The 25,436-nt window shown below is 37.0% G+C and overlaps 1 protein-coding gene across 1 annotated transcript; it reads left to right on the forward strand.

The window, feature by feature from the left end:
* Positions 1–7,085: 7,085 nt before the first annotated feature.
* Positions 7,086–25,205, forward strand: entpd2a.1 (ectonucleoside triphosphate diphosphohydrolase 2a, tandem duplicate 1). The gene is made up of 9 exons (XM_056257352.1): positions 7,086–7,280; positions 20,164–20,281; positions 21,484–21,634; positions 22,564–22,723; positions 22,850–23,077; positions 23,176–23,439; positions 23,728–23,847; positions 24,544–24,678; positions 24,944–25,205. The coding sequence occupies exons 1-9, from the start codon at positions 7,152–7,154 to the stop codon at positions 25,145–25,147; spliced, it is 1,509 nt and encodes a 502-aa protein (XP_056113327.1). The 5' UTR covers positions 7,086–7,151; the 3' UTR covers positions 25,148–25,205.
* Positions 25,206–25,436: the final 231 nt, after the last annotated feature.

Below are 25,436 nucleotides of genomic sequence, written 5' to 3' on the forward strand. Positions count from 1 at the left end.
TATAGAAAAACAGTTAGATTCATAGTTCAGGGTCTGGTGGTCTTTGCTTGACAATATTATTCTGTTTGTTGGGTTGGGTTCAGCAAAGTGTCTGAAGTCCAGTTTTACCGTGAACATGACTGTGCAGCTTCTTTATGTCAAAGTGAAATTCGTTTTGAAGCGAATAACGTGTTAAGCAGATACGCAAATTCTCTGTAGATTCATGGGTATTAAATATGACCTACTTAGAAAAATGTATGCAGATAACCATCAAGCTAATATTTGATCATATAATTGGAATCAGTGTGGTGAAAACCCACGACGTTGACGGGAATGAATTAAAGTGTGTGGCTTGAAGTACTTGTGAGGCTCAATAGGAAAGACATCTTTGACAAACAAAAGCAATGTAATCTGTCCAATTCACTGTTGTGTGCAAACATGCATTGTTTCTAAAGCTTTAAGATATCGCAAGGACATTTGAATCTGCTTTTACCATATTTTTCGACCACCAAATGTGCTTTTGATGACTATTCCAATACTGTTTGTGAAAAAAAAACTCGGAATTGAATTCAAACAAAGATATGTTTAAAAATGTACAACTGCTATACTCCAGTGTGCCAATAAAATATGTATCAAATGAAAAAAACGAAACCTGGATTGATTAACTTTATGCTCACCGTTCTCTCTCAACACTTACCTTGTTTTTGTTAGAAAGACTAAGGTTTCAGCAAATCAATATCTTCATATCTACTTAATAAAGGAGTACTAGAAGTGGTAGGCGAATGTTTTAGAATCAGAAAATATGAGGATTCACTACAAGATTAAGAGCAAAGGTCAGCCTTCTCTCCTCTATAATTAACTATGCGTCTATACATGAACTTTCTCACTGAATACACTACTGAATATTTGGATAAATACCATGCGGATGTCATATTTACATTACTATTCATAACATGTTTATATTTTCTACAGAGTGTGATTGTATGTGTTATCTATTACATATACTCAGTTTACTAGTAGCCTATAATCCTTTATGGGTTTAGAACAAAATTCAGTGCATTAACAGTGTGCCCACATTCATTATTCAAAAATATATGAAATATGCCACAATAATGTTTATCATCAGTATCTTGGCACCACTCATGCTCTTGCTCTCATGAGGACATTGCACAGCGTGAGAGCACGCAAAGCCATTTGTTTCACTGTCAAGATCAAAGTAGAGAACAACTGACTAAATCTATTTTAATCTTTCAGGGTTTTCTGAAATATGTGGATGCAGTTTAAGAGTTTGCTTACAATAGGTAAAAAATAATGTAAGGAATATTCATTCATCAGGGTGAATGGGAAAAAAAGTGTCCCAATCACCCTGAATTCACCCATATTTAGTCTCATGGAAGTTATCATTTTACAAATGACATAAAATGAATTATCATTGCACAATCTGCCTCTCACGTCAAACAGACATGGTCACAATCTGGTGTGGAGAAGGTGTTGTGCCAAGACCGGAGAGGAGGAGGCGCTCTGAATCTGTTTGTTTTGACATTTTGAGCAGAAGTAATCCGAACAGGCACACAGGTCAGTGAATGGACAAACCCTCAGGCATCTTGCAACCTGATGCTTGGTTTTCTTTGTAAGCTAGCAGTCCTACAGCTTTTACATCAACTGAAAAGGTAGGCGTTTATAATTGTGTTTATATTGCGGTTGTGCTATTTTATATAACTACCATGGTAGGCGAGGCAGGGTGTTTCTGATGCAGCCCTTTCGGAGTCAAAAGCTAACATCTATGGAACAATACACGTCTAAGATCCTGATATTTACAATATTTTTATCCTTAAAATAATGTTTTTCTTTCAATATAACTTCTATTTAGTCTATTTTTAAATCATTGATCAAAAGCTTGATAGCTTGGATTTTATCAAATAAAATAATAATTTGCTAGAATTTTTGGTCACTTTAGATTAGGGTCCAATTCTCTATTAACTAACTATTAATTATGACTTTTGCCTCAAACTCCTAATTACTGCTTATTAATAGTTAATAAGGTAGTTGTTAAGTTTAGGTATTGGGTAGGATTAAGGGATGTAGAATATGATCATGCAGAATAAGGTATTAATATGTGCTTTATAAGTACTAATAAACAGCCAATATCCTAGTAATATGCATGCTTATGAGCAACTAGTTAATAGTGAGAATTGGACTCTAAATTAAAGTGCTACCGAATTCTTTAGTCTGGATTGAATTCAGTGTGTGGTTAGCAAATTTGTTTGTAATTACTCCTTTGGCTCTACGCACCTGAAGCAAAAGGATGTTTTATCCATTTGGAGCACAACAAGTTTTTCTAGTTTATCAAAAGCTTGACCAAAATATAGTTTGCTTATGAAGGTTGGATTTAGCACCAACTCAATATAAGAACAATTAATTCAATTAAATAAAGAGTTGAGGAAGCTACTTTGAAAGTTAATCATAATTTTAAGTTGTTAAAAGTACAGTTTTGAAGCACTACAAGCTACAACTAAAGTTAGCACTGAAGTTAGCAAGGTTGCAATGTTTTTTTATTATAAATATATATATATATATATATAACTTATACACTTATGTCAATTATAATTTAATACGAATATACTAAATTATACTAAATAACTAAACAAAAACAACCTAATTTATTTACATAACTAAGTCGAAAATATCTACATACCGTAGAGTGTCAAATCAGTGATTCAATCTTTGTGAATCTGTTCGATATAATGAATCGGACGTTCCAATGTAATGGATGCTTCTCAAACGGAAGGCTGCATCCTAGTGAGGCTGTGTCCTTCTGAGGCTTAACTCTAACGAGACAGTATACAGGGTTGTCCAAACTCAGTCCTAGGGCCACTGTTCTGCAGAGTTTAGCTCCATCTTGCCTCAACACACCTGCCTGGAAGTTTCTAGTATGCCTAATACCTTGATTGGCAGGTTAAGGTGTGTTTAAATGGAGTTGGAGCTAAACTCTGCAGGACAGTGGTCCTCCAGGAGCAGGGTTCGACACCCCTGCACTAGATGCATCCATCAAAATGAGCTGAATGAAGGCTGCCTTCCAAGGCTCCTTCTAATTGAGACGGCCTTCGGCGGCACTTGATGACATGGCAGCTGAGATATGCAGCCTTGCTAGGATTCAGCCTTCCGTTTGAGAAGCACCCTACATGTGAGAGGAACATTTGGACGAACCGATTTACTAGAATGAATTGCACTTTAACATTAGGCTAAATATGAGAGAGGACCATTAGGACGAACCGATCAAGTAGAATGTATCAGACGTTCCAACACTACAGCTGTGACCTAATTCAGAGGCTGCATCCTTCAAAGGACACAGACTTCAAAGGCAGCGCCTTCAAAGTCCACAGAGGTTGGAACCAAGCATTGTTAAATGGGACGGTCTAGCAACTGTGACAGCTGCCATTGTCGAGTGGCAGTAACATTTGTACTAGACTTTTTTGAAAGTTATATTCAACTGTCTGAAAACAAAACAGGGTTCACGACCTGTCTAAATATGTTCACCTTGGTCCATTTATCTACATAATAAAAAGTATTAGCTATCTACAAAATTGCTTTAATTTTTTGTTTCGGTTTACATTAGTTAAATATTTGAGTAAGTTGAAACCCAATACTTACATTTAAAAGGGTAATCCGGCATTTTCTTTAAAAAAAAAAAAAGAAAGAAATCCAGTCATTACCAAGCGCAATGAATCTTGGGATTGGCTAATTATGGCTATGAAGGATCCACCTGTTCTATCCTTTGCGGCCTGCAAACGAAGGATAAATTTATAGGCTGCATTCGAAGAAGCCTTCGTCGCGCTGCTGTGATGCATTCGGCCTTCAAATGCAGCGTTTAAAGGGATACTCCACTTTTTTTGGAAATAGGCTCATTTTACAACTCCCCCAGAGTTAAACTGTTGAGTTTTACCGTTTTTGAATCCATTCAGCCGATCTCCGGTTCTGGCGGTACCACTTTTAGCATAGCTTAGCATACATCATTGAAGTGGACAAGACCATTAGCATTTCTAAAAAAAAATGACCAAAGAGTTTCGATATTTTTCCTATTTAAAACTTGACTCTTCTGTAGTTACATCGTGCACTAAGACCGACGGAAAATGTAAAGTTGCGATTTTCTAGGCTGATATGGCTAGGAACTATACTCTCATTCCTGCGTAATAATCAAGAAACTTCACTGCCGTACCATGAGAGCAGCAGGCGTAATGATATGACGCAGCGCCTGAAAATAGTTCCGTTGTGTTGACGGAAGGTGGCCTATTTTCAGGCGCTGCGTCATATCATTACGCCTGCTGCACTCATGGTACAGCAGTGAAGTTTCTTGATTATTACGCAGGAATGAGAGTATAGTTCCTAGCCATATCAGCCTAGAAAATCGCAACTTTACATTTTCCGTCGGTCTTAGTGCACGATGTAACTACAGAAGAGTCAGGTTTTAAATAGGAAAAATATCGAAACTCTTTGGTCATTTTTTTTTTTAGAAATGCTAATGGTCTTGTCCACTTCAATGATGTATGCTAAGCTATGCTAAAAGTGGTACCGCCAGAACCGGAGATCGGCTGAATGGATTCAAAAACGGTAAAACTGAACAGTTTAACTCTGGAGGAGTTGTAAAATGAGCCTATTTCCAAAAAAAGTGGAGTATCCCTTTAAAGGATGCGGCCTCTGAATTGGGACTCTAACCCGTAGGCCTACATGAGAGAGAGAACATGTTGGACGAACTAATTCACTACATTGAATCAGACGTTGCAAGGCAACATTTAAGAGAACATCATATTAACCTCTTCTCTTACTCTTATCTTAACCTATTCTCTTAACCGTAGTTTACTGGGGAAAAACACTTATTATATGTAGTAGCATCGCTATTTTTAGTTATTTTCTTCCAACCACGGATTAATTCTATATCTAAAAAGATTATGTTTGCACAAATGATAAACAAAACAAAAGGCCTAGTCAGGCCTGTGCAACATGAACTGCAATATTCATTTAATCTCTGAGGCCCTACCGCTTGTTTTTCCCACAGCAAGCATCTTGCATGAATCTCTGAGTACTTCCCGTACAATGAGTACAGAGCAAACAAAAGATCTCGCCGTGTCTCTGTATCCACATCAGGGCTCGGGATGTGTGCTGCTGAAGAAGTCTCTATGGAAGTACACACATCTCACGGATGAGTGCTGTCAGAACGGTTGCTGCCTGGACAAACAGTGCCTCCTGCTGGTCAGCATGGTACTGCTGGCATTGGCCGGCATGGTACTGCTTCTACTGTGGAACTACCAGTGTTTCATTGTTAACCACATGTGCCAGGACCCGGAGCGCAGTTCAGAGTATGTGCTGTTTGATATGGATGAGCAGAGGCTTTCTTCATATGGACGAGCCTGAAGCTGCGATGCTGAATAAAGCTGTGACAGCTGCTTACATAGACACACTCTTCCAAAGGGCACATATGAGTAAGAGAGAGGGGAAATTAATATATAAGAAAAGGTCTGTGTCATGCACAATGATTCAGAAGTAATTATTACTTTCATCATTAACTTAACAGAAAGAGGAAAAAATACTGTAGTAATGTAAAGTCTATTGATGTACATCAGAAGCAGCCTTCTTGTAGCGTACAGTAAATTTAAATCTGCCATAGAGAATAAATAGTTGTTAGATTGTAATAGTTCTGTTCAATATGTAATATTGCATCTGTGATTATAATTTGTGTTCATTTTGTATAATGCAGGCCCTGTTTAAATAAATATTAAATAAATCTTCTTGGAACACAAGCACAGTTTCTGTGATGAATGACTCTGCATCTGCTCGTAGCTTCCCCTGCAACTCAGCATGATGACAGTGTTTAATGCTTTTGTAATTTGTTTCACATCCTGTTGACATTCATACTGCATGCAACATTTAGAGATAAACCTTGTCTAAAAACCTCAAGATCTTGTGTGACAACCCAACATGTCGTGATGTGCACAGCCATTTTGATCTGTTTAAAACTCTTCACACATCTGCTTTTCACATCAGCGTTAACCACAAAGTCAAAAAAACAAAAAGACGTTACACCTCAGGCTCAGCATGAACCACCTCACAATGCATAACTTCCTACTAATGCAAATGACTCTCAGACATTGTGTCTGCAACACCACAAAATGTTTTTTGATAAAATAGTATAGCCTACTATTGCGGGGCTAGTCACACAGGAATGTTTTCACAGGGGTTATAGACTTATCTTAGCAATAGATTTTGATTTAAAAAAAAAATCCAATTACACAAGTGTGAGTGTGTGTTGTGTGTGTGTGGCCTGCTTGTAAACCCTACATTATGGGGACAAAATGTCCACACAAAGATGGCAATATCTGAAATCCTTGGGGACATTCTTTTGTCCCCATGAGGAAAACAGCTTATACATTATAAGTGATTGGTTTTTTTTTAAAATGTAAAAATGCAGAAAGTTTTCTGTGATGGGTGGGGATAGGGGTAGGGGATAGAATATAGCCTACAGTTTACAGTGTAAGAATCATTATATTGCCTATGGAAAGTCCCCATTAAACATGAAAAAAAACAAAATAACATCATTATTTTTTATTCATTTGCCCTCGTAATCAAAACTATTTAATGAAAATACCGACAACTCTTCTCTTCTCTGATGACATGTTTAACGACGCGAGGGCGGGACAACCTGTCAATAACAAAAACATGAGATCGCAGCATAATGGCAAACCAGCTATCCCGTAGTTTTTTTTTCTAGTGCCAAAAAGAACCTTCAGAACACTTTTCTAAGTTCTTAAAAGAGGCTCTAACAGTTCTCCATGTCACTTTATTAGGATCTTTGTAGAACCATCCATGAAAAGGTTCTTTGAAGTTTGGAAAAGCACTTAAGATAAGAATATAAAAAAAAGAAGCATAACAGGGATCAAATAAACTCCCCAGAGTCTCGTTTCACGTTTGAATAAATTCACTCGTGTACTTTATAAAGTCACACAGCGAACACCTGTTGCACCACGGGCACATGACGAGGAACAATGTAGTGCCATGCCCACTTGTGAGGTGCCGGTCTATCGCCTGTATTTTACACACGGCGTCACAATAGTCACAGTGCCTGACTTGCCAACGAATGTCGTCTCTGTCATTTGTCCTGTGTGGATCGCTTCGCGAGGATGGTATCCACGGGTAACCAAAAGCAATGCCAGATCATTACTGCTACTGCTGCTTTGTTTCTGGCAGTCATTGGCATTCTTCTGCTCGTCGTACCCAACAATGACATCAAAGAGCCGCCAGAGTTTATGGTAATAACATTTTTCTTATTCGTGACACGCACACATAGGCTCCAAAAGATGAAAAGGGAACACTTAAAATTCCCGCGACGTTTCGATGATCACGGTATGATCAAGAAAAAGAATGAGCTGCTTATCTGCTTATCGAACGTTTTCCGGTTGTGCAAACCATACAGAGCACTTCGTCTGTTTCACCTGGGTTTATGTTGCTGATATAATAGGAGAGATTTTGAAGGGTGTTCCCATTCCCAGAGAGATTCTCTCGCAGGTCGAACACTGCACGCGTTTTTGGTAGATTCGCGATGGAGTTCAAATAAAATCCTTCTTTCTTATAGTATGTATGTGGAGTATTTTGTTATGCTGATAACCTGCTGTTCACAGAGAAATATGCTTTAATTTTAGGATATATAAAATAAAGACATTGGAGTGAATTTGGGTCAAGACATTGTGTGTGGAATCGAGGGGGTAACGGGTTTCTAAACTAAATAGGCCAAGTTACTGCCTTGCCTAAATCCTAAATCCTACATCTACCAATGGAATGGGGGGTAATAATTTGGCGGGTTTAATAACTTTTTTAACTGTTTTTAAAATGTTTAAAAAGTGTCCTACTGTTTTTGCAAGTGTCTATTTAAGCACTTTAAGGTAATGAAATGCATCTTTAAAATTATTTTTCTTTTTATATTAACCATCCAGTCATCATCATTTAAAAACAACAATAAACGTTTAGTGCAGGTGACCCTTACGAAAAAGAAGTTTATTCAAGTAGGCTATTAGTATACTTCTTTTAAACTAAAAAAATAAGAAAGTATACTTTCAGTCTACTTTTTATTTACTTCTCAGAAATATACTTCAAATTGCACTTACTTGACTTATACTGACAGAAAAGTCTAAGTATATTTGGCCTATACTTGTTGATTGAAATATACTTAAAAGTATAAGTATTCTTGGCTTGTACTTGTGTTTAATATTTTGATTGAGTAGCTTATTAAATACTTTTTTAAAAACATAATATTACACGCTGTCTTATAAACTAACATGTTCAAGTTTATATAGTAACAAGCTTTCGGGTGGAATAGCTTATAGAGTAAATAAAATAAGCATGGAACTGAATCTGATCTTGTACACCGCGATAATAACCCTTACGGAAAATACATTTATTCAAGTGTTCTATTAGTATACTTGTTGATCGAGATATACTTAAAAGTATAATTAAGTATTCAAAGTATTCTTGGCGTGTGGTTGTGTTAACTCTTTTGATCGAGTAGCCTATTAAATATACTTTTTTTCATATACAGTCTTATGAAACTTACATTGTTTGAAAATATTGATTAAAATATTGATACAAAACAGATATGTTTCTAATTCTGCGAATCTGAATTTTTGTGTAGGCTAATCCACTGGTAGTGTACATAAGAATTTACTTTAATTCTACTTTACTCTTTCCCCACCATAGGCCTATTTCACAAAATGGTAGGGTAGCGATACTTCTGGTCGCGCCGCCGCCCGCTACGATCGCCATTCATTCTCAAAATAGACATCTGCTTCCTCCTCCACGCACGTCTTTTTGCCGTCTGTGTCTGGCGTGATTTAACTTCACCCCAGTTGTTCCATGAAAACCCGCAAAACACAGAAAAATGTGAAGTGATAAATATTATTGTTTTTTCTTTGAGTTGAAACATAAAAAGGTACGCAACAGGACTGGACGCTTTTAGTCTCCACATTTGTCCTCCGACTGCAACTGCCTAGCGCTTTCACCGGAAAAGAGTTTTCCCTACTTCCGGTCTTGGCGGCCATTTTTTTGAAATAGGCCTATTGACTGAATTTTCCCAAAGAATGGCTGTGTCTGAAATCTCCACTCAAACCACTACTCCCTAACCCCTATGTAGGGAGTAGGGAGTAGAGCACTATATAGTGAGCTCACCAGCATAATAGAAACACCACTTTCGGACACTACTCGATCGTCTCTCGGCGCCGTTGATTACGCCATTACTGTCGCACTATTTAAACGCGCCATCATCTGTCAGCTGGTGCCGAGCCAGCTCTGGGCTAAATAGATTTTTTTTTTTATAAATACATTACATTATATTGAGCTTATTTCTCCAAAATTGTAAAATTAAAAGTCATTTCTGGCCGTTTCTGTTATAATGCGTTACTCCACACATGATTATAACTTATAAACATAAATAAAATTAATACACATATTTCATATATTTTCATTTTCGCGCCACAACGTTTTCTCTTGCCTGTCGACATTAGGAGAAAAAAAAACAGATCTATGTTATCAAATATCTTGCTCATAATACTCTTAATAAAACAGCTTTTAGACTCTGTGGAGATGCCACTCAATATGTATCTTTTTTGTTTGTTTGTTCTCGTGATTCAGAAGATTTTGCGGATTAGCAAAATAAACAGGATTTCTAGACACAGAAAACGACGTGCTGTTCTTGCTACACTAGCGAGACGTCGTCAAACTACTACTAAGTTAAACGAGAAAGAACATAACTTACATTTGTATGACAAATTCGTATTGTCGCGCTGCTCTCCTTGACGTCCATCCGCCATTTTTACGATCAGCGCAATGCATGATGGAATGTAGGGCTTGGGTTAGTGACCATCGGTTGTACACTACTTTTCAAAATGCATTCTGGGATACATTGAGTGGACTATATAGGGTATAATAATCATCAAATACATTCGGACAGCACTACAAAATGGCGAGCTCACTATATAGTCCACTATATAGTGAGTAGTGGGAGATTTTGGACACAGCCAATGTCTAATTGAAGAGAATTGGCACTGTCTGGTTACTTCCGGTTTCTGGACTGGCTGCAGTAACACGTCTCTTTCCATTGCGGGGGCGCTCGCAGGCGAGTGCAGAATGAATGGGAGTCTATGGGGTTTCACTCCCAGAAATCCACTTTTCTCAGGATGTAATTTTTTTTCAAGTAATTTGAAAGTTGCATTCAAAAGGGAGGGCTAGGATAATACACTCAGCTGAAAATTGCATTTTTAAGTTCACTTATCTGTTCTAAAAATCCATTAAAAAATGTGATGACGTCACATAATAGGAGAATGCTAGCGTGTTCCGGCCAACAATGGCCTAACCTGTAAGAAATCGAAAGGACATAAGTACTCGTTTATTTGACTTTTGGCCTATAATCTATATTGAACTTGCGGAATCAACAATAAAATCTATGTTGATTCAACGACAAGCAGGAGAAAGACATACATTTAGCCGTTTAGCTCCATAGACTCCCATTCATTCTGCACTCGCCTGCGATCACCTCCAGTGGAATTCAAATGGAACTGCAACCAAGATGATACACAATGGGGCTAATAGGAAGTGCCAAGGCTCTGATTTTCCCCAGCTATCCATGTTTTCACTGTTATACGGTAGGGGGCGCTATGACACATCTTCTAGTACAGAATCTCCGGATCAAAATCAAAACACAGGAGAAGAAGAAGCTGAAAGATTGCTCACTTAAATGTAAAATAACGTGATCATCAAACATTAAACAGCGTGTAAATCAAAACTGCTTAATGTTTCCAAATGAAACGAAGCGTAACACATGAAGAGAAAACGACTGTGAAGCTTTGGAGGTGTTGGACTCGATCTACTCCATCTGTGTTTTGATCATCGTTCTGAATCTGATCAAGGCGTAACGTTAGTCTTTGACAAAAATGAGATTTTCTCAACGTTTTTGTTTAAAATGTTGCCTTTCTGTATGAAACTTACCAACATTCAAGTGTTGATAAAAAAGGATGCATGAAGCTAATAAAATGTTTTTTTGTTTTTTAATTAAAGTACAGTTAAAGGTATTTTTCAAGTATAAAAAAAATAACATTTGAACATAGTAGTATGGGCCTACTGCAAGTGCAAAAATAATATATAAATAGTAAACTATAAGTATAATGTTAAGTTCACTTAAAGAAAACTTGTAAAACTACTAAACAGTTTACTGAGAGTACACTAAAAGAAAACGTGCAGCATAGCTGCCAACTCTCACGCATTGGCCGTGAGACACCCGCATTTGATTGGTTTCACACGCTCACACGCCACACTCCCGATTTCTCACGCTGAAGTGTCAACCCGGTCGGTCAAATGCCTGGAAGATGAGTTTATCTATATATCTACCTGTTGAGCCACTCGTGATCGACTAGTTATACGCAAATTCGTTAAAAATCTCCCGCTATCTAGAGCGAGCGTGCATGCGAGACAGAGATTGTGCTCCAAACCGCGTAGAGCGAGCGAGAGACCTTGCGCGAGCGAGACCCCCCCCCCCAAACAACAAATCTCACTTGTCCCCCCCCCCCCCCCCCCCGTCAACAAATCTCACGCCGAGCAAAACTCTTGCAGTATAAAACTACTAAACTAGCAGGGGTGGTAAAAGTACTCAAAAGTTATACTCGAGTAAAAGTATATATACCTAAATAAAAAATTACTCCAGTAAAAGTAGAAAGTCCTCCATTCAAACATCACTTGAGTAAAAGTACAAAAGTATCTGATTTAAAACATACTCAAGTACCGAAAGTAAAAAGTAAATATTCAAATTAACTGTAAATATCAATAATTATGCAGATCAATTGTTTTGGAAGTGATATGCAATGTTTTATTTGAACAAATGATAAGATTAGATACTGCAATTAAGAATTTGTTAGCTAGCTGTTTACAAGGCATGTTTCAATATGAAATCCCCTGGCTAACAATAGTAACATTAAAGCAACACTAAAGAACTTTTCCTCTGCGGTCCCCCTTCAGGTTCGAAGCAGCATTGTCCGTTACCGCTGTCGTAAATAATTTAGCCTACCACAGCCTACTGTCGCACGCATGCTCGCTGTTTATCCACTGTTTATCCAGCACCGGCTTTAGAGTGAATAATGTCCAATTGTAACGCTTGCCGTAAAGCAAGTCAAATTTGTAGTTTTCTTACGTCTCATTCGAACTACAGAAACGCGACCCGATCTGGCAAACTTATATAGTGTGGTTCTAGCAGATATAGGACCACAAAGCTAAGGCAGAAGTGCCTTTCACCCTGTTACGACTTGATGAACCACTGAAACGATTTTGGAAACATTATTTTAAGGTAAAAAAACTTCTTTAGTGTTGCTTTAACGTCAACTCACCTCAATATGTTTTCTCAGATTTGAGGGTGAAGTTTTGAATGCTGAAATTTAATTCACCCGTGGCAGGCGAAGAAGACATTTCAGCCGATATTAATCTCCCTTGACTTCAGTGAAATCGAACATATCATTGATATATGGCCATGGGTGATCCCTGTCGGAAATCTTGGGATCATTGCTGGCAGCGAGAGCTGCACCTTCAGCGGTTTCTGCGGTCAATGGCGAACTGACTGCTATGTGAGCGTATACTGGCAAAGAGCTTGCGCGCTCTTTTTTTAAAAAGAAAAACAAGTTTTTCATTGGTTTGGAAAGCCAGTGTAATAAATACTTGGAGCGGGCATGGGGAAATGTATTGGAGTAAAAAGTAAACTTTGTCCTTACAATTGTAGTGGAGTAAAAGTGAAAGTAGATGCAAATAAAACATACTCAAGTAAAGTTCAGATCCCCGAAAAAAATACTTAAGTAAAGTAACGAAGTATTTTTACTTCATTACTTACCACCCCTGTAAACTAGTAGTTTACTGAGAGTGCTACACTAAAAGAGCAAAGTAGCCTAGTTTACTGAGAGTATACTTCAAAGTGTACTTTCATAAACTAAAAATTTGCTACAAGTATTAAAATAGTAAACTACTAGTATACCCATAAGTTCGCTTGCTGTACAAATGAGAAACGTAATTATGAACTAGTTGTGCACTTAAAGTCAGAGGCGGACAGAGTACAGAGCTTTGTTACTTGAGTAAAAGTACAGATACCCCTTGCTAAATTTTACTCAAGTACAAGTAAAAGTACTACATTCAGATGTCTACTTAAGTAAAAGTACTAAAGTACTTGTTTTTAAAAGTACTTGAGTATCAAGAGTAGATTTTCTAAATATTGCATTACTAATCTACTGCCACAGTGCTTACATTTATGCACAGAAACGTCCTACATGGAGTTATGAAAAATGTTAATGTTAATACTTTGGAGAATGTAAAAGGAATTGAAAGTAAAATCAAGTCATTTTCATCTTTTTACCATGTTGCTTTATTTAATTTAATTAAATGTTTGGGGGGTCCCATCTTTAAATGTGGGGACAACACACACACACCAGGGTGGCGCTGCCAATAAAGCACCTAAAAGCTGTCACAAAGAACCGGCAAAAGGAATGATTATGAATATGTAAAATATAGCAAGGAGATATTTTAATTGTTTATTAATAAACACTTGTTAAAGTAACAACAGGTAACTTTTCAACCTTCATAATATATTTCCAAGTCTCTTGTGATGGTACATCGACTTACAATAGGTTGAATGACACGTCTGCCATAGCCTGACGGGGTCTGTAGCGTTTTTAATCATACTTTTAAACTTCGGGTTTCGGGTAGTAACCGGCGAACAAAGAGAACTACAAAATTCGACTGCTTTACGGCATATATGTCACTTCCACCACCACCCCCACTTCCTTAAAATCGGACTTGCGAGCCAAATGTTATAGTCATGGCCGAAGCAGCACAGAAAAACAAGAAAGCAAAGGTTTTATCGGAGCAAAGCAAAAAGAGAAAAAGAGAAAGTGATCGCGTTAAAGGCAGAACGAGGATCAACATTGCAGAGCTGCCAACTCACGCATTGGCCGTGAGACACCCGCATTTGATTGGTTTCACACGCTCACACGCCACACCCCCGGTTTCTCACGCTAAATTGTCAACCCGGTCGGTCAAATGCCTGAAAGATGAGTTTATCTATAGATCTCTACCTGTTGAGCCACTCGTGATCGACAAGTTATACCGCAAATTAGTTAAAATCTCCCGGAATCTAGAGCGAGCGCGCACGCGAGACAGAGACTGTGCTCCAACGCGCGCGGACGGCAGAGAGAGAAAGCGAGCGAGAGACCTTGCGTGTGCAGGGAGCATCGAACCCCCCATCGAAAAAAGAATGCCTCTCTCTAACCTCTCTAATTCGCTAGAGTAGTAGCGAATTATCAATCTGGTAGCTAGTAAACGATATTCTAGTTTTTGATGGTTAGCTATCGCTAGTATTCTCGTTCTGATTTGAACTTTGCAATCGATGAAATGCAGAGGTGGAAAGTAACGAATTACATTTACTCGCGTTACTGTAATTGAGTAGTTTTTTGTGTACTTCTACTTTTTTAAGTAGTTTTTTAAATCTGTAATTTTACTTTTACTTAAGTATGTTTTGTTTGCAGTGTTGTAATTCGCTACATTTTAAAACATATCCGTTACTGAGTAAAAAAAAAATGCTTTGGGTGAAAACATCGCGCTCCGGAAACTACAGCATTGATTGATTGAAGGGCGGGAGAACAGACGCGCTAAAATCACAAAACAATATGGAGAAGGTGACGGACAAGACAGACAGTGATGCAGACCCAGCTGAACGCGAAATGCTGTCGAAATCTCACTCGCACACATAACCGGTATGTGAAGCCCTGGTCAGGGAATACTTTGGATATAGAAAGAAAATGGAATTTACAGTATAATACAGATGTCACGTAAAACATGCAGATAATGGATGAATAAATCGAAAGTAAAGCTGTACAATAAATCAAATCACGCCATGATCTGTGAATATTAAAGCACAAAAGACTGCTATGTAAATCTATAATCTGCTTGTTCTGCGTGAATGAGCTGTGCTGTTTCGTCTACTTACTACATACTCAAGTACGCGACGCGCTCATGGTGTTTTCAGCGTCTCACAAACAATACGAGTAGGCCTACATGAATACATGAACATTTCCAGAGCTGCTCTGAGAGAACGCCTAATGAGCATTTTCCTCATTTTATTTGAGAAAAACCATTGTCAAATACACTCTGAAACAGGACTTAACAACCCGTCAAAATAAAAGTTCGGCTTTACTAGAAATTATGACTACGATTTTAGGCCTACAATAGAATATACTTCTCATAATAATATTAACAACAACAATAATAATACTACAATGTATTTAAACATTATTTAAGGAATATATATTATTTGTCCATGGTTTGAGTAAATCTGTTTTGCAGCACTTTGCCAAAAACTAAAAGGATAAAACGTTTGCTAAACTTTTATTTGATTACCACCGTTTTTGATAATATATTTGTATTAAATCATAAAAAGAAAAAAAAATTCTGAATAAGAAACATTTCATAGAACTCTATTTTTAAACAGTTGTTGATCTAATTTATAATCAATTATTGAAATTAGTAGATTAGATATGTTTTAATGAACAAATGTTTCATTTATGTCATTTTAACTGACATAATTTTAATTTTTTAACCATAATTTAATAATACAGTTTATATAAACCGTGATATTTTCTGAGACGGTTATCATACTGTGAAACTCATAGGTTACAGCCCTGCACAGGAGAGTCCCCCACCCCGCCCCCGCTGTTAAACAAGTTACTCAGCAACTTTTACTCTGAGTAAATTTTAAATGAGCTACTTTTTACTTTTACTTGAGTAGATTTTTAGACTGGTACTTTTACTTGTAATTAAGTAAAATTTTATTGAAGTAATAGTACTTTTACTTGAGTAGAAAATTTTAGTACTCTTTCCACCTCTGATGAAATGCAAATAGCAAATGTTTGACCTAAAAAGTGTAGTCTACTCAACATGTACAAAGAAAGGAGGAAGATTATTAATAAAATCATATTTTAGGATACCTAACATGTCTGTGATATTTGTTTATTTGTCTTGCCTCAAGCTATAATGCAAATCGATTTGTAAAATTTGCAGATTCATTTATGGTAGCTTGATATTATAATATTGACGATATATGGTTATTATCAACCACTCAAACATTGCATTGAAGTATCATATAGATTCAGTAAAACGGTAACCAATAGACTAGGCTACTATAATGACGCTGGCTTGTAAACGTGAGCATCGCGATCATTTGTCGTTAGAAAAAAAATAAAACCCATGAAATTATATTCATATGACATGCTGAAATATATGCCACTGTACCTGGGATGAAGACATTTCACACGCAACGCAAGCAGAACACCTGCATGTGACCTCCTCCTACAATGTTCAGGGCTATCATGCTTGTCAACAATTGCACGTGCATGTAGGATGACAGAGTTTACGACAGTAGTAGAGGACAATACTGTTTCCCAACTGTAGGGGGACCCCGAGAGCAAAAGCTACCTGTTGTTACTTTAATAAACAAGTGTTTTCTTTGTCAGTGTCGGCTAGATGAAGTTGACGATGCTGACTCGCGATCTTCAGTAGTGAACGCGCCAGAGAGAAATGCACATTTCATACGGATTACATAAGCAGAGAGCAGTCTGTAGTCTGTTTTCTTTCATTTTGAATTTTTCTGTTTAAAAGTAGACATGTCTGTGAGAGGCAAGTAGGTTACCTTATACACTGAGTTTCGGTTCATTTATGAGACGAGATCCAGTTCACGTGCCGGCGCCTCCGTTTCTTATCTATCGTCTGGTATTTACTTCTTATTTTTTAAACCCAGGCAATTGGTTGATGAAACATTGATTAAAATTAAGATACAATTAATGCAAAACGAAATTCAGGTTAAAGAAAGGTTTTGTGTTTTCTGTTTGATGTCTCTGTGAAAGTTTTAAAGCATTTTTTATGCCGCTTTCAGAGCGCTCACGTCCGTAACGGAGAACACGTCCATAACATTGTTTTTTCCTCATAAATGCAAACCCGAAAAATAAAATAAAACAAAATTAATATTTTATGTACTGTGGAGACTGAGTGCCAACCCTTCTTCATTCGTTGGGTAGTAGCCTACTTTGGTTTGCGCAGTGTAATTCACATAATCAGTAAAAATATATTTTGCCTCCTAAAGTTTTTTTTTTAAGAAATCAGAAATCCCTCGTGGCTACGCCACTGCCACATTTGAACCTGACTGTGTTAAACACACCACATACTCAAGAACATCAAACCAAATGCTTGGCTTACATTAATGTGTAATATAAAATCTGACCATGGAGTTGACTTTGGCGGAAAGCTGAAAGTGATTGCTGATAGGCTGTCCCAATCAGTGGCGCCTGCACAATCCAATCACGTTTGAGAGGGAAACAACAAATTGAGGGTTTCCGAGATTTTTCTTTTTTTTTTACTTTTTTTTTTTTTTACTCGGGTACTCACGGTTATAGATAGAAATGTATTGGAGTAAAGAGTACAATATTTGCCTCTCTAATGTACTTGAGTAAAGTCATGAGTACTCCCCAAAAATGATACTCGAGTAAAGTACAGATCCCTCAAAATTGTACTTAAGTACTGTACTCAAGTAAATGTACTCCGTTACTGTCCGGCTCTGCTTAAAGTTTACTACTGTTACACTTATAGTACACTTAAACATACTTTTATATACCAATTTAGTCCCAAGCGGTATTAAAATAGTACACTTACAAGTTTACTACTAGTAGTACATATTGACATTAGTATACTTACTACATAATTATACTTAAAATATACTTGAACATTACTTAAGTATACTTCATAAAATGAACTTGAAGTATACTTCTTTTTTGTAAGGGGATTCAAATTAGCCGGTGGATTTTCCATGTTCTTGCCGAACAACATTTTTATTATCTATTTGATAGTAGAGGGTGAGCTATAAATCTTTCTCCATCTGTGCTCTTTATTTGATTTATGACCCCAGTTTCTCTACACAGTTTTAAACACATAAAAACTTGTTCATATTGGCTGGATCCCATTGTTTGTGTTTCCCAGCAGTTTTGATTCAATGCTTTAATCTCGTTTTTCTTCAGAACAGGACAGTGAGTCATTGTGGTTTTGGATATCTGGAACTACACTGGAACCTCATACACACCTACTGTTAAGTTGCTTAATGGGCCTACAGCATATTTTGACAGTTCCGTTTAGCAGGGTAACGTAATTTCTTGAAGACATTAAAGCGACATGCTGAACATTTGACTGATGTCGAAACAGAGCGTTATGGAGTCAAAATGGCATAGAAATGCAAGCTTAAACATGTTTTGAACTCAGTCGCCTATTTAACTCCAAAATCTTTCAGACTAAGAGCTGCTAGACAGTGCTATTATACTAAGCTAACATGGCTGTATGCAAACTGTAGGCAAAGTCTGGAGAGAGATTATCATGTTTTGCATGAATGAATAGAGTTAAGTCAGTGTCTTGCCCAAAATACACAATCCATTGGGAAGCCTGTTGCACAGGTGTGTGATAAAAGAAAGGGATGAAGGCTTGGGGGAAAAAGAGAGAGGCATATGTAAATTACACTATTTCTTGATTTTGGTTGTTAAACACTTATGATAATTTAGCAAGCACTTTACACTACTTTAAAGAAGTGTTTGCTTCAAGTAAATGATATTCATACAGTATTTGATAGGCAGCTACAAAGGTGAGTCATGTTAGCTTGAATAATAATGAGCATTGTGAATAAGGAAGGCAAAGGCCTGACCAAAATAACTGAGCTTTTAAAGCAACAAGATGCAGCTAGTAGAGGTATAAATGGGACAAGTTAATTTGTCAGAAAACCTGAAGTGTTAACAGCATTTATTATGTTTTAATTTATTTAACTTATGATGTTATAATAAGCTAACCAAAGAGAGGGTAGGAGAATTATTTTACAATTATATCTGCGCAGCAGTGAAAACTGTGTGTAATGCAGTTCTCACATGGCTAATGCTCACATACACACCCTGTTTTTAACAACACAAGACCCTAATTAGCTTGGCCGGTTGCGGCAGTTATGTGCAAGTTATAACTTAGTCTAGTTGTTGCGTAAATGAGTGCTAGATTACAATTTACACACTTATCTCAAATGTCACCCTGCCTATAAGCAAAATATTAATTGAAGCCTCTGTCCAGGAGTAATGCAGAATAAAATGGTAGACTGATTAATCAATGATAAATGAACTCATCATGTCAGACTTTAGTCATGCTGTTCAGTCCAGGTCTCAATACTAACAATACAATACATAAATGTCAATTTTTTGTTGTATTAGTATTTGTTTATTCACACTGATCAATTGTAGAAACAATTCCAGAATATTTATTATTTACACGTTGAATTATACTATGTAGACTTTAATGTAATTTATGTACTGTTCAAAAGTTTGGGGTCTGTAAAATTAATTTGAATGTTTTTTGAATGTCTCTTACGCTTAACCAAGGATGCATTTATTTGATAAAATATACAGTAAAGACAGTAATATTATATTATTACAATTAAAAATAGCTGTTTTCTATGTTGTTTAAATAATGTTTAAATAAAAATGTAATTTATTCCTGCGGCTATGGTGATTTTTTAGCATCATTACTCCGGTCTTCAGTCTCACATGATCCATCAGAAATCATTCTAATATGCTGATTTGGTACACATTTCTAGGAACATTTCTTATTATTATCAGTGTTGAATAAATTGTGCTGCTTAAGATTTTTGTGGAAACCGTGTTGTTTTTTCAGGATTCTTTGATGAATAGAAAGTTAAAGAACAACATTTATTTGAAATAGATACCTTTTGTAATATTATAAATGTCTTTACTCACTTAATCAATTGAATGTGCAGAATAAAAACTACTGAATGGTAGTGGATCTATAATAGATTCTTTATGTGTTATATTTCAGTGGAAAATGAACCCTGTGTATCTAAGAACAATTGTCCTATGTCATCTTTACTATACATTTATTTGTCAGGCATTTTTTTTTCAAGTGACATTCAATGTATGCATTTCGGCATTGTGTATGTGTGTGCTTGTTTTCCCTGGAAATCAAACCCTTATCCCTGGTGTCACAGGTGTTTAGTCATAAGCTTTATTTTTCTGCTGTTGGGTTTGTTTTCAGTATGGAATAGTCCTGGATGCTGGATCCTCTCATACGGCCATGTTCATCTACAAATGGCCAGCAGACAAGCAAAACAATACCGGCATTGTCAGTCAACACAGCGAGTGTCATGCAAAGGGTGAGTAGACACTGATAAATGGCTTGTGATATTCCTCATTTGAAGGTCCTTCTGTATAAAAACGTCTGTTATGAGACTTAACGTCAGCAGATAAAGTTGAGGACATTAGAAAAAGAAAAGATCAGTACAATAGGGATGTGAGACTACTAAAACCATGTGTAATGCCTTGAACTAGAGGGTTTCGTCTTCATTTGATTCTTTTTTAGAAACAATTTACCCACATATTGGTTTCGAAATATATCGCACTTCTCAAAATTCACTTACCAGACAGATATTACAAAATCCAAACGACAAAGTCAGAAGTTTTACTTCATTTATGAATATATTGTAATGAAGTTCTTGGTTTTGTTTTTGAGAGAAAGAAGAGAAGTGCTGAATATGCACACATTGTTGCCTACTTCCTGTTTTGTGGTTGTTGTCACGGAATGGGTAGATTAAAGGTGCAAGGACTCAAGTGCAGAAACAATGGGTAATATTTATTAAGTAAACAAACAAACATAAACTACAAACAAAACTCCCTCGTGGGGGAAAATAAGAATGATAACAGGCAGAACCAGGAAACACAAGGAACATGGAAAACTTGGACAACGAACCAGCACGGGACTGCAAACACAGGGAGACTAAATAGGGAACAAACAAAGGAAGGTAACGAGGCAGGCAGCTGAGGGACATTAAACAATAACGAGATAACAAGATGGGCGGGGTTTGACAATTGACAGGAGAGCACATGGCACAAGGAAATAACGTGACAGCCATGTGCTCACAACAGACCAGACAAACACAAACACATGACAAACAGGGAGTGTCACAGCTCTGTCACTGAACCAAGAGAAAACCCAGACAAGGGTGAAAGAACTGTGACAGTTGTGCCCTTTTAAAAGTAAAAGTTGCCCTTTTACAATTTCATCACTTTTGAGTCTCCAACTCAACTCTAAGGATCTGCACAGAATCAGGATGTTAAACTCCTAGTACCCCAAAAATATTGCTGATTAGCAAAGATCTATGGAAACATCTGGAATAGGCACACAAAAAATATCTGGTTGCATTTATGGTTGTCAAGGATAGTGGCATATGAGGCAGTGAAATAGGAACCGATAGTTCTTATGAACTCGGCGTGGTCATACTTCTTTAGATAATCTATGATTCATTTCAGATATCCGGTGACATGACCTCTCTCTTCCTCTATCACTTTCTCCAATCAGGAGGCGGGATCTCCAGTTATGCAGGTGTCAGAGGAGGAGCAGCCCGTAGCCTTGAGGAATGCATGGAAAAAGCCTTGAAGGAGATCCCAAAGTGGAGACACAGACTCACTCCTGTGTATCTCGGGGCCACAGCAGGCATGAGGCTACTGAAGTGAGTCAGAAGGCTCACAACTTTGTTCCAAAGGCTTTTTTAATCACTGATGACAAAATGATCATTATATAGCAGGGGTGGGGAACGTTGATCCTGGAGGGCCATTGTCCTGCAGAGTTTAGCTCCAATCCTGAAAAAACACTCACCTGCCTGTAACTTTAGCAATCCTGAAGACCTTGATTAGCTTCAGGTGTGTTTAATTAGGGTTGGAGCTAAACTCTGCAGGACAATGGCCCTCCAGGATCAACGTTCCCCACCCCTGTTATATAGGGACAGTATCTATATCCTATATAACTTACCTCATATAACTTGCCATATGCTACCATTGGTTTAGGGCCAATATTATTTTTTTAAAAAGATATTAATACTTTTTTTTAGCAAGGACACAATTGATCAAAAAGTGACAAAAAATATATTGTTTTTATTTTATTTTAAATTCATCAAAGACTCCTGGGGGAAAAAAACGCGTATCATGTTTTTTTTCAAAATTATAAAGCAGCACAACTTTTTTCAACATTAATAATAAGAAAAAGTGTTTCTTGAGCACCAATCAGCATATTATAATGATTTCTGAAGGATCATGTGAATCTGAAGACTGGAGTAATGGCTGCTGAAAATTCAGCTTTGCCATCCCAGGAATAAATTACATTTTAAAATATATAAAAATAAAAACATGGATTTTAAACTCTAATGATATTTTACAATATTATTGGTTTATTTATTTTTAATAAATCAATTCAGCCTCGGTGAGCATAAGACACTTCTTTCAAACACAATAAAACAAATCTTACCGTCCCCAAACTTTTGTATGTATACAAAGTCTACATTGTTCAAAAATCACTGCAGGATAAGTTCTGATTTTGATATGCAGGTATAGAATAAATTGTATTGAAAGTGAAAAATTCATATATTTCTGTCGTATCACACAGTATTTCTAAACCCAAAGAGTCAGATGAGGTTTTGAAGGAAGTGGGAGACAAACTGAAGACCTACCCATTCAGCTTCAAAGGTGCCACTATTTTAAGTGGACAAGAGGAGGGAGCTTATGGATGGGTCACAGTCAACTACCTACTTGAAAAATTTATCAAGGTATAGACTGAAGTTTTGTTCTAAAATGCAAAATCAAGACATATTTCAGAGACTAATTTATTGATAATTCCACTGTATAATTGTATGTTTTATGCACATTATCTTTCTAATCCTTCATTTCTCTAGTATGGTTTTGTGGGTCAGTGGCTGTCTCCAGGCAGAGACACTGTTGGTGCGCTGGACTTTGGTGGAGCTTCTACTCAGATCACATTTGTGACTGAACAAACAGTGGAGAACGAAGACAATCTGATGAACCTGAGTCTGTACGGACGAGACTATAAGATTTACACTCAGAGTTTTCTGTGTTATGGCCGAGACCAGGTCTTACTCAAACTGCTGGCACATCTGATCACGGTTAAGTGCAAACCTTTTAAATTACCATTAGACAATATGATTTGATAGCATTTAGAGTATAATATCTGATGTTTACTCTTTCTTTATGTGTCTTATAGACTCAGGGTTCAGACAGCTCCATAGTCCATCCTTGCTATCCTGCAGATTACAATCACTCCATGAAGCTGTGCAGTGTGTTTGACACTCCATGCAATAAAAGACAAACTCCCTGTAAACCTGATGACAACCTGCAAATAAAGGGCACTGGAAACTACAATCAATGCATGGGAAACGTTTCTCATCTCTTCTCTTTTAACCACTGTTCTTATTCCAAATGCTCCTTTGATGGAGTCTTCCAGCCAAACATTACTGGAAACTTCATGGTAAGAGTTTCTAGAGTGGATAATTTAAACTTGAATGCATTGTTGAATATTTTTTTAAATATATTTTCTCAACCGGCATAATATGAAATTTGTTCCTTCATCTGCCTTAGGCAACATTAATGTCTTTACTGGTGGGGGATGGTTGTGGTGACGTGTAAGCAGCTATTAAGTGGGACAGCTCAAAGCATTAAAATAAATCATAAATTCATCTTCTGGGCACTCGTATGTCATTATTGCATGTGTCATTATTATGATTACGCAATCTCTCTCTTTCTTTTTCTTGCACAGGCATTTTCTGCATTTTTTTACACCCATTCCTTTCTTCAGAAAGCTGCAGGCATCACCATCACATCTCTAGCAGATTTAGAGGACGCTGTCCGTGTCGTCTGCAACATGAGCTTTCAGGAGGTACCACCCCGTTGAGTTCATTTTGAGCCCTGCTATTCTGAGATGACTTTCCCCTTATCTCAGCAATCGACCAATGATTTAGAGTCTCAGGTTCTCAGATTAAGAGAACTTGCTTTATCTTTGATGATAATATGTACACTGTTTTGTTCAGTTAAATAATTATTAGCAAATGAAGCAATATTGAACTTACTGATCTGTTGATCTATTTAGCCTAGTTTATTAAATGACTTTCAGATATTTCCCATGGGAAAAAAAATGTGTTTAAAGAGGACCTATTATGCTTTTTTACATTTTCAACTTTCTTAAGTGTGCAATGTTGCGTTTGAGCATGAAAAAGGTCTGCAAAGTTACAAAGCACAAAATTAACTCCAAAGTCCTTGAAACGCCTCGATTGCAGTCTTGAGTTTTCATCTTGGAACGTACACTCACAGTATTCCTCATTTAAATAATTCCTGCCCAAGGCATGTGCAAGTAAGAAAAAGAAAAAGCAAAAGACGAGGCCTGGTTGAGTTGCGTTAGTAGTCTGTTGAAACACGGTTTAAGGGATCGTGACATATCCGAAACGTTGTTTTTTTTATATTCAAGCATAAAAAAAACTATTCTAGTAGGGTATTCTTTGTAAGAGGGCATAATAGGTCCTCTTTAAATTATTTGACCTCTTCCACTTCACTTTCTCTCTCACTCTCTGTGTGCTAGATGTCAAATATGGCTCCGGATCAGAAAAACCTTCTGAAGGACTACTGCGCAGTCTCAGTCTTTGTACAGGTGCTCCTGGTCAATAGATATGGTTTTGATGATCTCACCTTCCCACACATCTCCTTCCAGCAGAAGGTAACAAGACATATTTGCAAATAATCTACTCTATTTACTTACTTATTAATGCACGTTCCCCATTTTTAGGTACACAAAATTCTTTTTGACACTACCAAGCCCTAATTTTTAAACTCCTCCCTCCAAACATGTCATATAAAGAGCACTCTTGACTGTCCAGTCAAAATCAAGTAAAATGCAAAAGCTGTTTCATTTCATTCAAGCTTCATGAATAAATGGCCCCCTCTATGTTAAGAAAATGTCCAAATGTTTCTTTGGTTTGCAGGCGGGAGGCACATCTGTCGGCTGGTCCCTTGGTTACATGCTAATCTTGAGCAACCTGCTGCCTGCTGAAAATGTGTTACTGAGAAAAGCACTGAGCTCAGGCACCTGGAGTGTTCTGATCCTCCTCTTTTCGGTCCTTCTTATTATGGCGCTATTTTTTCTGTTTCGAGCCATCCGTAAGAAAGAAAATGATGCTGTCATTTAATAATGAATGAGTTATATTGCTCCCTGTGTACATCATTATGCAATGCCCTTAGCAGAGATACTTCAGTACACTGAAAACAATAAGGGTGCACAAAGTATTACATTTCAATAACCCATTTGTTATCAAGCTTATTTTATATAAATTTTATATATTTTAGAAGAGACTGTGCATAAAACATTTTGCGTAAAACATGAGCATGATGTTATTACGGCTTACTAATTTTGTCACTGATTTTATCACTGTCTTTTCATAATGTTGAATGTATGTTTTTTTTAGGTATGATTGTGTG

The sequence above is a fragment of the Rhinichthys klamathensis genome, unplaced genomic scaffold (assembly GCF_029890125.1).
Source record: "Rhinichthys klamathensis goyatoka isolate OS25496 unplaced genomic scaffold, OSU_Roscu_1.1 h1tg000137l_1, whole genome shotgun sequence".
Taxonomy (NCBI): domain Eukaryota; kingdom Metazoa; phylum Chordata; class Actinopteri; order Cypriniformes; family Leuciscidae; genus Rhinichthys; species Rhinichthys klamathensis.